This window comes from Gymnoscopelus microlampas, assembly GCF_963454915.1.
Source record: "Gymnoscopelus microlampas genome assembly, chromosome: 2".
Classification (NCBI taxonomy): Eukaryota; Metazoa; Chordata; class Actinopteri; order Myctophiformes; family Myctophidae; genus Gymnoscopelus; species Gymnoscopelus microlampas.
The window spans coordinates 56,105,322-56,119,925 of record NC_139939.1 but is presented as its reverse complement, the minus strand read 5'-3'; the positions used below and the strand labels follow the sequence as shown (position 1 = coordinate 56,119,925).

General features: G+C 40.7%; 1 protein-coding gene across 1 annotated transcript; it reads left to right on the top strand.

The window, feature by feature from the left end:
* Positions 1–8,726: 8,726 nt before the first annotated feature.
* LOC311055929 (GTPase IMAP family member 9-like) lies at positions 8,727–13,286 on the top strand (the record flags this gene model as incomplete). Its single annotated transcript, XM_084072203.1, has 3 exons — positions 8,727–8,763; positions 8,936–9,694; positions 13,186–13,286. 3 exons carry the CDS (start codon positions 8,727–8,729, stop codon positions 13,284–13,286), a joined length of 897 nt encoding a protein of 298 aa, XP_083928329.1.
* Positions 13,287–14,604: the final 1,318 nt, after the last annotated feature.

Genomic DNA, 14,604 nt, shown 5'->3' with positions numbered 1-14,604 from the left:
CCAGTGTCATGAGGAGCTGACTTAGGCAAAAATATAATATTCCTCAAAAAATGACTTAGGCCATTAGTTTAGCAAGGTGACGATTTTTGTTCTTGCTTTGCTGGTCCATCACTGATAAATGAATATTGGGAATGAATGATGAACATGATAAGAGCACAGTGGGTTGTATGAGACAAGAGACAACAACCTGCTTTTATGATTTCTTAACTATAATATGTCCATACAAGTGAAATACTTGTTCTATATTAACACCAAAACCTTAGATAAATAAAAGATGTGTATTATAAACATAGCCTGTACATTTTATCTCATGATATAGTATTCATTTATGTATTTGCTTGTTTGTGACTTAGTAAATAGTTTAATATTGTGTTGTTACTAGTGTGTTTTTACCACATCTCACTAAGTCTAAGAGCACACTTTTACTTGTTGAAAGGAAGGATTCAGTACCTGTAATTCATGATAATGGACGCTGTGTTCATGTTCAGTCTCAATATGTACAGTAATCTAATATTCTCCTTTTAAGAGTATTCCACAAATAAACGTAATTATTCAGTGACATTCATATAGACTACATCACAGATTTTGTCTTTGATTTCTGCTTGAAATGTGTCATGTTCACTGAACCACTGATTTAATGAAAAGAACACCACAACGTAGGACAATGAAGCTGTCAACCCTGACAACAACTAAGGCACACAAAGAACATGCACTGTAACAACTTCTATAATAGTTAAAGGGATTCTAGGCAAGTTCAGAGATTAAAAAAAAAGAAACTGTTGTCAAACACCGCCCCTCCACTCCCTACCTCCCCCCCACCCACCTCATCAGCAGTTTGTTTCCCCGACCACCAGGGGGTGACGCAGGGGGGACTTCGAAACGGGCCATGCCCGTTTAGGGTTAGGTTAGGGTTATGTTATTTAATTCTGATTTTACCGATTTATTATTATTCATTTTTTTCCCCTACTTTTTTTGCCGCCTGTCCAAACTGCCGCTCTAGGCGGCCGCCTAGGTCGCCTCTATGGACGTGCCGGCCCTGGTCGGCGCCTGATTGGGAAGGCTAATATTTAACGTACTATTACTTGTTTTAACAACCATGGTTCAAGTCAGGGAAGTTCTATGCACTGGCCGTAAACAATACGCACAACTAATAATACAACACAGTAAGAAAGTGGTTAGAAATTGATTTTTAATTCCACAAGACGAGCATGAAGTGACTGACCTTTGTGAAGTCATTGATTTAACCATGCAACAACCTCAGAAAGGCTAGATACAAAACCATAGAATACACGTATTATTCAGAGCACTTGGAAATGTGTAACAATGGGGGAGCAGTGGCGTAGCCAGAAAGCTGGCAGCAGCTGCGCATGGGGATTTGTGGGTGGGCACTCGCGCGTGCATGAGTGCCATGTGCGCGCGCGATTTTCTTTCGGTTATTATCGGTTAAAATCTTACTTTTTTGCGCAATTTGCGGGTCTTTTGCGGGTCTTTTGCGGGTTTATTATGTTATTTAATTGTTATTTTTGCCTTAATTTTCATGAAAACATTGACAGGTCGCAAATAATGCCCCGTTGTCCGCCTCCTCCGCACGTCCGCAGTCCGCGGCTGTCCGCCTCCACTCACAGAGCACAGGCACAGTTCACAAGCAGAAAAAATGTTTTCTTCTTTTTTTTTTTGGGTGGGCACAACAGCCAGGTGGGTGGGCCCAGGCCTACCTATGCCCACCCGTGGCTACGCCCCTGCAGGGGGAGTATAGAAACAGCTCGCTCTCTCTCTCTCTCTCTCTCTCTCTCTCTCTCTCTCTCTCTCTCTCTCTCTCTCATATTCATATACTCTTACACTGTTTATTTTCTTAATTTATCCAAATTCCAAAGCAAATAAATTCCATTTAAATCTATGGTTGTTTGTCCTATTTATTCTATAGAGCAGCTTCAGGATTGGCCTCTAGAGGACAGATCATCTCATTCTGCTGATCAGCTTAAAACAAGATTTGTTGAAATTCACAAGTACAAAACGCTGTTCAATATATATATAATATATTATGTTATAGAATTAACAGTGTATGCTAATAATTAAGGTTACCCTTTAATTTAATAAGTAAGACCCTGGTTTGTGTTACTCCTCCTTACACGCACGCACGCACGCACGCACGCACGCGCGCACGCGCACACACACACACACACACACACACACACACACACACACACACACACACACACACACACACACACACACACACACACACACACACACACACACACACACACACACACACACACACAGATGGACACCAGAGCTGTGTGTGTGTGTACACACACCTACACATATATCATATATCTGTGTCAGTTTGAAGTTTTTGGGTTCCTACCTACCTGCTGATGCAGTGGGGCGAAACTAGTTTGTGACGCAGTACTGTTTCCGCACATACGTCTTTTAACAACGCACACACACACCTCCATCATCATCATCATCATCATCATCACACATTAATAATGTTGTCTTTGGGATGTACATGACATGAAAATTACGGAAATATTACCACAACTCGGGTTGCACATAATCTGTTGGGGTGCTGGGCCTACCCAGGGCCTCATGGTAGGAGAGGAACTCAATGCTCTTTGGGAAACAGTGGACACACTGGGGACTGGACCAGAAGTCCTCTGGATAGCAGCGTGCACTCTGTAGAGCAGGGGTGGGCGACATTTATTTCCAGAGGGCCATACTGACTTTGACTTAGATAAACACCTAGTGCTAAATGATGTTAAAACTGCATGAATTTGGCAGACATGCCAGACTACTTTACAAGAAGGTACTTGCTTCGATTCCCGCCAGGGACGCTGTGGGCGCTGGGGGCGTGTTCTCAAGTGGCAGCGGTGGCCTAGTGGTTAGAGGGGCGGCCTTGATACCGGAAGGTCCCTAGTTCGATTCCCCAATACATCACATCAATCATGAATCATCGCTGAATAGCCCTTGAGCAAGGCTTCCATGCAGGGTCCGGCTGGAAACAAGTTTCGTACTTAGTCCGACACCCTGGGTAAACAACAAACTTTGCTTTGCTTTGCTTTGCTTTGCTCTCCTCCACGTCATCGGCGCCCATACCCTGGGTGGGGTTGGCGAAAGGGCCTACTCTGTGTGGAGTTTGCATGTTCTCCCCGTGTCTCCTAGGGTAGTTAATACCCTCACAAAAACATGTAGTAATCCTGGTCACTATACTGCCTCCCCCTGGTCAGCCGGGGCGCCTGATGGAGGAGAAGGGAACTGGTTGGAATAACGTGTTCCTTCCACGCGCTATGTCCAACCAGGGAAACTCCCCCCTGTCGGGTGATAAGAAGCGGCCTGCTTGCTCCTCATGCATTGAAGGAGGCATGAGCTTCAGCTTGGGCTCTCCCTAGGCTGGCAGAGGGTAGGTAGTGCCCAGGATTACATAGGCAATTGGTACTGGGTGAAAAAATGTGGGTTACAAAATCGTGGGATAAAAATTATAGATAAAATAAAAAAAATTAAAAAAAGAAGGTACTTGCTTTCACAACAAGAATGTCCAGTTACAAAATGTTGTTCCTGAAAATTGCTCAGTTTTGTACAGCTGTGCTGTACTGTATCACTCTGGTGTACTCTGGCCTTACAACAAAAGGATTACTTACATAAAAAAATCCACGTCAATGCCGTATCAACTTTTAAATTAGCCTATGAATTTATACAGTAATAATAAATTGCATTTTTATAGCGCTTTTCCAAGTGCTCAATACAGTCTAATATATAATACAATATCTTATCTTATCTGATATGCACCACTCCATAGGTCACTGATAAAACACATTCCATTATGTTATGGAACATATGTTGTGGAATCAAGGTTGACTGTTTCACTGTTACATAAACATTTGAGTACATACAGATGGAGAAATGTAGGTATAGTACTCAAATGGTGAATATTAATTATTATTAATTGGAGTCGATTCTTTCTCAAAACCATTAATATACGGCAGCCTTTTAGAATGTACATTATTTGGGGGGGAGGCATGCGATAATCCGACAGACCTTTTCTCCGACTATGTGGCATCCGCGTGCGGTTAGGGTTAGGGTGCGGGTTTGGTTCGGGTTCTAACGTACTGCACCCATTTGGGGGGGGGGGGGGTCATTTAGTTTTTCTTTGAGGACTTGGCGGGCCGGATTGAGATGGCCAAAGGGCCGGGTCCTGCCCCCTGGGCTGTATGTTGTGTACCTCATATTCATCAATAGTGTTGTTACTGACAACTGATGTGACAGGCTGGCCACATGAGTCCAAGATTTATATTGGATGATATTTATATTGGATCCACAATGTTCCCAAGTGGCTCCTGAGATCCACATGAGTAGATTGTTTTCTTTGGCATTAGACCAAAGTACCTGGTAAGAAGCAGAATGTGACATTGGCAGGGGGGATTTGGCATTGCATAAACCCCAAAAAGTATGTACCGGTATGTTGTTGGACACGTGCACATGCATACTGTATACTAAGCATTTGTGTGAGTAAAATGACTGAGTCATGCCATGTCAGGATTACAATCTGAGCTACGTGTATTTGATTGAATACTTTATTAGACAGAAATGCAACAGCACAAGTAAAGTCATACAGTTGGTCAAAAAGGACCAAACACCAAAACAATATTTTCTTTAAGGGACAAGGTCGGGGCATTCCACACTTGGGTGGCAGTGCTGTAGAAGGAGAATTTACCCATGTTTGTTTTATAGGTGGGTGTTACCAGATCGTTGTTGTCGCTCCCTCTAGTATTGTGGCTGTGGTATTGTATATGTGTCAATAATTTGTCTTTAGACGAGGTCCGATAATTGCATCATTGTTTGAGCAATGGAGCGCAAAGAGCCTCAGTGTGGAACTGTTTGTCATAGCAGTGTTGGATGGCAGATTGGCAGAGAATCACATTATTGCATGCAACAATACCAGGCCCAAAATACTTACACTATCTGATGCAGTAACTGATAGACAGTGGCTGATTGAAGGCTAATATCTGACCAACTATTACTTGTTTTAACGACCATGGAGGACATGTTCTATGCACTGGCCACAAACAATATGCAGAGCTAATAATGCAACACAGTAAAAGTGTGGTGACTACTAAAGTTACATTTGTAGGCATAGCCACATCAGAGGATTAGCAGTGGTTAGAAATGTAGGTTTAATTCCACAAGACCAGCATGAAGTGACTGACCTTTGTGAAATAAGTCATTGATTTAATAATACAATAACCTCAGAAAGGCTACATATATACTATAAGGCTACTGTTTCTAAATCAAATAATATTATGTGTATTGATCACAGAACTTGAATTTATGAATCCAATGACAAAAGAAACAGCATAGAAACAGCTGTGCCTTGCGTCTCTCTCTCTCTCTCTCTCTCTCTCTCTCTCTCTCTCTCTCTCTCTCTCTCTCTCTCTCTATCTCTCTCTCTCTCTCTCTCTCTCTCATACTGTATATATAGGCCTACTTTTACATAATGTATCCACATCCCAAAGTAAAACATCCATTATTAATATGCTGAGTCCCCATGGTTAAGTTTATTGTCTAGTTATTTTAGGAGTTGTCCTAATTATTTTATGGAGCTGAGAAGTCCAGGGTAGACTCTCGCGCCTTGCTTTGTCCTTAGTATAAGGTTGATTTTGGCTGCGGTGGCCTCAACAACTAAGAGGAACTGAGGTGAAAGACCCGAGCATTTTTACATGCTCAATCCTACAGTGCAAAGTGATAAGAGGACAAATGTTTCGGTGACCCAAACGTTTGTCCTCTTATCATTTTGCACTTGAGCACAAAAAGGAAATATGAGTCTTTCACCTCTCTCCTGTTCCTATGAAGCTGCTGCAGGATTGCTCTCTAGATGTGACCAATCATGTTAACACTGTACAATATTATATTATAGAATTGACAGTGAATTTTAATTAAAGGTAGGGCAAGTTATATTTGTTGGTTAAAACAAAAAGTATTTTGTTAAAAGGTTCAAGCACTATATTCTGATAGTACTCATTGCTATAGAGTGTTTTTTCAGTAACAGGAGTATCCCCGTCTCTCCAGCTCTTTGATAAACAGAAAATACATTCAGTCAAAATCTCAGCCAATCAGGAAAAAGTACCAATTTTTAAGCTTCATTTTTTTGTTCCAGTTCCAATTTTGTCTGCTCATTTCTTAGTGTCATCACTTCCAATTTCACTTGTTTAATCTGTATCCTGATTGAGTTCTCTATCCTGATTGGATAAAATTGGAAATGAAACTGAAACTGAAACGAAAAGACCTGACTGCTGCTGTTTTGCAAATAAAAAGCAGTGCTGTCCAGGGCCGGCCCGTGACACCATGCACATTAATGAGAGATAGTCTGCCCTGGCCAGAATGTCACAATCTGAACGTTTATGGGGTGATTAATGAATGCTTGAACATTAATGGATGATGGCTGGTGTTTGGTGGGAGTTAAACCTATCTCCAATCTCCTGGTGAAGTCCTGTGGTCAAAAACACACAACGTGAAGAAGAGCTCCTGCGCTTATGTCGGTTATATCCTTAACTGTAGGCTAAGTTGAGAGACCGCTCTCCCTCCATGAAAATATTTTAGATCTGACGACTGTTATGGCACTTTTTAAATGGGTGAATGATTAAGGATCTAACTTATAAAACACATAAAATTGAAAATATGTCAGATTTAAATCGCTTGATTTTAATTGCTTGTAGGCCTAATTATGTCACTTGGAAATATTTGATAAATGAGCGCCTGGAGCGCAACATGTCCCACAACCCATTAGCCAATTAATGGTCTTTTTTTATTATAAAAATGCAGATTTGAATGCACATAACCTGTTGGGGTGCTGGGTTAAAAAGAGGAGCATGAAAGGGTCCTTGCATGAAATTTACTGGAGCGATGAGACTACACGTTTGATTTGATTGTTTATTATTGACAGAGTAACATCAATTTCGCAAAATGTTTCCTCGGTGCAAACACAATTTTGTTTATTCATAGGCCTACAGAATATAATTTGTTCCTATAGAACATAGCCTACTATAATGCAAGTGTATGCAGTCAATATGCAATGACAGTGAGGAATATTAAATAAACGACGTAGGCTATATAGGCTAATTATTATATCACTAGACCATACCCGGTCGACGCATCCGTGGGGGGATATGCGCACATGATCTGGCTGGGAGGCATGCGTTAATCCGACAGACCTTTTCTCCGCCTATGTGGCATCCGCGTGCGGTTAGGGTTAGGGTGCGGGTTTGGTTCGGGTTTAGTATTGGAAACGTCGGAGCGCTGCGCTGTCGGAGGAATGCGCTGTCGGACTAACGTACTGCACCCGATCTGGCTACCCGGGAGGCGACATTGTTTGACACATAAACGCTAATAAGAAGCTGAGATTTGATGAAATTGAAAAACGGGCTTCACAGTTAAGTTCAGATGGTAATGGTCAATGGCTGTGTGCAAAATCAGAGCAATTGGTCCAGCCACTGAGGAGAACCGGGTAGCTTCACCTACCACTACAGAGGTTACTAGAATTATAGGATAATTGACATTGACATTATTATTTTATGAGTGTGTGTGACAGAGTGAGAACTCTCACTGCGCATGCTTATAATGTGAAAAACTCTGTTTATGACGTCCACATGACGACGCATAAACGCTGTTTTTAAAAATCTACACTGTGGCAGGAGTTTTCAAAAAGATGCATTTAAGTGTGGGCGAACCCCCCAAAACGCATATAATATTTTTATGCGTTTTGGCATTTTTTAAATGCCCGTGTACGTGTGGACGAAATCTAATAATCTATAAAATGACAGGAAGACACCGGAGAGGTGTCAGTGAGCTGGTCGTAGTTGATTGTAGAATAATCCATTATGGTGATGTAACGGTAGCGTTTGTATTGGCATGTTACCTGCACATGTGGCCTTCTAGCGCCTTCCTGTATCTTATTTTCAGAATGTTTCAGGATATTTAGCCATAATAAGTACAAATATATGCAATTCTAAGAAGCTACAGCTGTGACTACACTATTGAAACCAGGGGACTTTGTACATGTCACATGAAAGTGTTGAGAGAGTTGATTGATTAGATCAGATAAGGACAGTAGCCACTGTTAAAGAACAGTGCTGGAGCCTGAGTTGCGTCATTTTAGACAGTACCAAGTCACATGATTAATCAACAGAATGTTACACCCACATGGGTAGACCAAACCCATAATAAATAGAGTGGATGCTCACTGATCAGTACGAACTGTCCTGCAGGCATCAGTGTTACTAGTTACCAGGGTGTTATTGCTTTCCATTACGAGCTCCGAGAGACTGACGGTAAGAATAGAGACTGTTTGAACTTTGTATGTGTTTCTGATATGTTGTGTGTACTGTATATTTCATGTCAGAATTGAGAGGTCTGAGTTGTGTCCGCTAACTTGGTTGCTCCATACCCTTTACAAGGGGAGATCTAATTAATTGCATTGCTTGTATGACTGGCTAGATAATTGTACATTGATGAAGCTTCATATCCTGTTTTTATACTTCCTCTGTCTCTCCACACCTACAGTACATTAGTATTTCAGTACTGAAGCAGGTAAGACACTGAGACCGCTTGTCTTTTAATATAGACGGGAACATGTGACTTCTCTTAACCATTTTAATTCAGTGGTTCTCTCTCTCTCTCTCTCTCTCTCTCTCTCTCTCTCTCAGAAGGTGAGAGAAAACAACAACTCAGAAATGAGTGAAGATTCAAGCAGCAAGAAGGGAGGTGAAGGTATGTATCTTACTAGGAGAAAAGACGCATTTCAAAATATTTTTTACTTTATCAAGACAGGAGTAAATCTGTAATGAAATGTAAATTCATACAAATAGCATAGAGTCTTAAAACCATGTATTTAAACCTCAAGTGTTTACCAACCATAACCATTATCCTTTTAATCCACTAGCTCTCATAATAAATGATGAAGCTGTTCGCATCGTGATGGTTGGGAAGACTGGTGCTGGAAAGAGCGCCACTGGAAATACCATCCTGGGTTCAAAAGCTTTTCCATCAAAGTTGGCCGTTGAATCTCTGACAACTAGCTGTAAGAAAGTCACAGGTGTAGTGCTTGGTAGAAATGTTGCCATCATTGACACACCAGGCTTGTTTGACACCAGGTTTGGCGAAGAGCAAACTTTTCAAGAGGTTGAGCAGTGTATCAATTTTGCTTGTCCTGGTCCCCATGTGTTCCTGATCGTGATCAAACTGGGAAGATTCACAAAGGAGGAGGAGAGAACCGTGGAGATGCTTCAGGAAGGGTTTGGTGAAATGTCCAAAAAATACACCATGATCCTCTTCACCGGTGCTGACCAGGTTGATGAAGATGAGTCAGTTGAAGACATGGTGAATGAAAGTCCAAAACTAACAGAATTAATCAGAAAATGTGAAGGTCGCTATCATGTCTTCAACAACAAAACCAAGGATCCCTCTCAGGTCGCTGAGCTGCTGGAGAAAATCAACAACATGGTGTTGGAGAATGGAGGAAGCCACTACACCACTGAGATGTTCCAAGAAGCAGAGAGAGCAATAGAAGAAGAGAAACAGAGGATTCTCAAAGAGACCGAAGAGGAGAGACGTAAAGAGGAGGAAAAATTGAAAAAAAAATATGAGGATGAGCTACAGAAAGAACTAGAGAAAGAGAAAGCTAAATATGAGGTGCAGCAACGTATAAGGAGAGAGGCTCATGAAAGACAGATGAGAGAGATGAGAGAGATGCAAGAAAGACGTGATAGAGAAGCAAGAGAGGAAGCTGAGAGACAGAGAACCTCCCAGACAACTTCAACTTCACGGAGAAGAAGAAAAAAATGCACTATCCAATGATTAACAAAGTTAAAAGAATTACAGTTCAGGCCAAAATGTACAGCTTGCTACTATACTGTCTCCTATTAAATCCCTTGTTGATCTTTGTATTGTTATGTGTTGGTACTGTAGATATTTGAACTCCTCACTTTCTCTTCTACAGACCAGTGAAACGATTCTGATCATAACTCGTGTTCTGTTCATTTCTCAATAAATCGATGTAAGACTTTATACATGTGTGATGTGTTGATTATGTTATAATGGACAACATATATTTGAAATCTGATATCTGAAATCAGTGAAGCAGCTGAGGTGCACCGGGTTTATCTTGTTAGGATATAACTATCATTTCGTCGCCTTGCTAAACTAATGGCCTAAGTCATTTTTTTTTAAAGTTTTTCAGGAAGAATAAAAAACTGATCCAAAACAAAACTATATGATATTTCTTAATCATTTCACCCAAAATGTTTATAACAAAGTATGACTATTTAAATAGAAATAACACTGTCTGTCAGTTATGTAACATAAGAGATTTAAATAGGTTTAAATAGGATTAAATCTGACTTAGGCGAAAAACAAAAGCAAAAATGTTTTCAAAATGGCCTAAATCAGTAAATAATTTGGCTTAAGTCACAAAACCATGCTGACTTAGACCAAAAAAGGCCTATTTTGGCCTAAGTCACACTAGGGAGTTAGGCCATTGTATTAAAAGGGGAGTGAACCTTTTCAATTAGGAGTTGGGTGATTTTACCAGAGGTGGCCAGTGTCATGAGGAGCTGACTTAGGCAAAAATATCATTTTCCTCAAAAAATGATTTAGGCCATTAGTTTAGCAAGGTGACGATTTTTGTTCTTGCTTTAATGGTCCATCACTGATAAATGAATATTGGGAATGAATGATGAACATGATAAGAGCACAGTGGGTTGTATGAGACAAGAGACAACAACCTGCTTTTATGCTTTCTTAACTATAATATGTTCATACAAGTGAAATACTTGTTCTATATTAACACCAAAACCTTAGATAAATAAAAGATGTGTATTGTAAACACAGCCTGTACATTTTATCTCATGATATAGTATTCATTTATGTATTTGCTTGTTTGTGACTTAGTAGATAGTTTAATATTGTGTTGTTACTAGTGTGTTTTGTTTTTACCACATCTCACTAAGTCTAAGAGCACCCTTTTACTTGTTGAAATGAAGGATTCAGTACCTGTAATTCATGATAATGAACGCTGTGTTCATGTTCAGTCTCAATATGTGCAGTAATCTAATATTCTCCTTTTAAGAGTATTCCACAAATACTCTTAATTATTCAGTGACATTCATATAGACTACATCACAGATTTTGGAGGTAATAATGACATTTTTATCTTTCACATACTGTACACCTAGTCTGACCTACTTTAAACGTATAACACTCATAAACAGAAGAAAAAATGGCTGTCTTTGATTTTTGCTTGAAATGTGTCATGTTCACTGAACCACTGATTTAATGAAAAGAGCACCACAACGTAGGACAATGAACATGCACTGTAACAACTTCTATAATAGTTAAAGGGATTGTAGGCAAGTTCAGAGATAAAAAAAAGAAAAAAAACTGTTGTCAAACACCGCCCCTCCAATCCCCCCCCCCACCCCCCTCCTCATCAGCAGTTTGTTTCCCCGACCACCAGGGGGTGACGCAGGGGGGACTTCTAAACGGGCCATGCCGAAAAGAGGTTGCTTTATTCGGATACAATGCGTGTCACTGCCCGCCCGGTCCGCCCCTGCCGGTTCTCTGAATTTTTATTTTTAAATAGGCTCTGTCATGATAAATTGACCACATGAAGTTAAACAACTAAATTCTATCCAAACGATCTCTTAAAAGTAAATTCCGTGCCTCAAAAAAGAAGTTTGAGAGCGTTTTAAAACCGAAAGTAAAAAGTTAAAACTGCCCACAGAAAACAATGGCGGCTCGTTCCATTTTTGTCGGCTGCACTCGGTTCCATTCGGTTTCACTCGGAACAGTTCACACGGACGCGCACATGCGTGCGTTAATTTACGTCCCGGACTAACATAAACTGTAGGGAAAATACGGATGTCAGAAAGACGACTGTGTTTCAATGCAGGAAAACACCCCAGCATCATTATATAGTGGCTGATAGAGGGGAAAATGTAGGCTTAATGTTGCCTAGAATCCTTTTAACACAGAGGGTATATATTGACAAGAGACCAACTAGACACAGGTGAACATAAGTACAATCAACACACGATAGGTTGGAACTGAACAAGACACAGGTGATCACATTTGCTAATTACAGGACAGGAAAGACAAGACAGGCAAACTAACTAAGCAAAACAGGAAACAGTAGGATGACACTACAAAATAAACACTGCAAAACCTAAAGTACAACACGAGACAGGAAATAATATTAAGTCACTGCAACAGGGGTAGGCAACCTTATAAGTTCAGACTCTGAACTCTGACTGGGGAGGGAGTCTGGTAGATACAGTAGGTGGGTTATTGAGTTTAATGGTCATTACAATGTTCTCCTGATCATGTGAAAGAAAATATTTCAAGAGAAGGAAACAATAAGGTCATCTCTCATATACATATACATATACTCTTACACTGTTTATTTTCTTCATTTATCCAAATTCCAAAGCAAATAAATTCCATTTTAAATCTATGGTTGTTTGTCCTATTTATTCTATAGAGCAGCTCCAGGATTGGCCTCTAGAGGACAGATCATCTCATTCTGCTTGTTGAAATTCACAAGTACAAAACACTGTTCAATATTATATTATAGAATTAACAGTGTATGCTAATAATTTAGGTTTAATTTAGCAAGTAAGACCCTGGTTTGTGTTACTCCTCCTTACACACACACACACACACACACACACACACACACACACACACACACACACACACACACACACACACACACACACACACACACACACATACACACACACACAGCAAGACAGCATTTACATGAAATGGTGGCACGTCTTGCAAACCATAGTAGAGAGAGATAGATTCTGTATACGTATTTATATATATATATATATATATATATATATATATATATATATATATATATATATATTCCTTGCCATGAATGCTAGGAGGAAGCTGAGGAGTGCCAGTAAACAAATATAACCCTAATAACACTGCAAAACCAGCTGTTGAACCCACCTCACACTCATAGACTAATCTTATCACTTTGGTATTGTGTGTTTTTATGAGGAGCTGGTGAGGCAGACACAAGCCAGGCTCTGCAAATTATTGCCTGGATGGAAGTAAGAGCCAGAACTGTTCCTCTCTGCTGCATGGCACCAAACCACTTCATAATGTCTGCGCCCCCAGGCTTTGAGGCCTTGAACACGGCCAACACCACCATAGTCTTTACAAGGATACACAAGATACTCAGCACAAAGCTGATCCCACTTGCTGCATGCCTGAGCTGACAAGTCCATAACCTGGGACGGTCGATGAACAGAAGCGAACACATGAAACAAAATATGAGTGACAGCAAAAGTTGGAAGCTGAGTTCTGAGTTGTTGGCGTGCACCATGGGGGGGTAATGTCTGCATTCCGACATCTCACTACTCCGACTAGTGGCTTCCGCGTGCGGTTAGGGTTAGGGTTAGGTATAGGGTTAATTAACGTCGGAAAGGCGACATGTCGGAAAGGCGACATGTAACCCCCCATGGGAGTGTCTCGATGATAGATGAAGATTTCCAGGACAATGGCGCAGATAAGTTTGCCGAACAATGAGATGGTGGTCAAGGAGATACCCAGGGCCTCATGGTAGGAGAGGAACTCAATGCTCTTTGGGACACAGTGGACACGCTAGGGACTGGACCAGAAGTCCTCTGGACAGCAGCGTGCGCTCTGTAGAGCAGGGGTGGGCGACATTTATTTCCAGAGGGCCATACTGACTTGGATAAAGTGAGTGAAGGGCCATAAAGTGTACAATTTAATTGAAACTTGAAACACCTAGTGCTAAATTATGTTAAAACTCTATGAATTTGGCAGACATACCAGACTACTTTACAACAAGGTACTTGCTTTCACAACAAGAATGTCCAGTTACAAAATGTTGTTCCTGAAAATTGCTCAGTTTTGTACAGTAGATTGTAGATTGTTTTCTTTGGCATTAGACCAAAGTACCTGGTAAGAAGCAGAATCTGACATTGGCAGGGGGGATTTGGCATTGCATAAACCCCCAAAAGTATGTACCGGTATGTTGTTGGACACGTGCACATGCATACTGTATACTAAGCATTTGTATGAGTAAAATGACTTAGTCATGCCATGTCAGGATTACAATCTGACCTACAGTTATTTGATTGAATACTTTATTAGACAGAAATGCAAAAGCACGAGTAAAGTCATACAGTTGGTCTAAAAGGATAACACCAAAAAAGTCATTTTTTTAAGGAACGAGGTCGGGGCATTCCACACGCAGTGCTGTAGAAGGAGAATTTACCCATGTTTGTTTTATAGGTGGGTGTTACCAGATCGTTGTTGTCGCTCCCTCTAGTATTGTGGCTGTGGTATTGTATATGTGTCAATAATTTGTCTTTAGACGAGGTCCGATAATTGCATCATTGTTTGAGAAATGGAGCGCAAAGAGCCTCAGTGTGGAACTGTTTGTCATAGCAGTGTTGGATAGCAGACTGGCAGAGAATCACATTATTGCATGCAACAATTTTACATAAGATTGTTCTTCACAGCAAGATCATGTACCAGGGGGCAAGGCCCAATAAAAAAACGTACTCT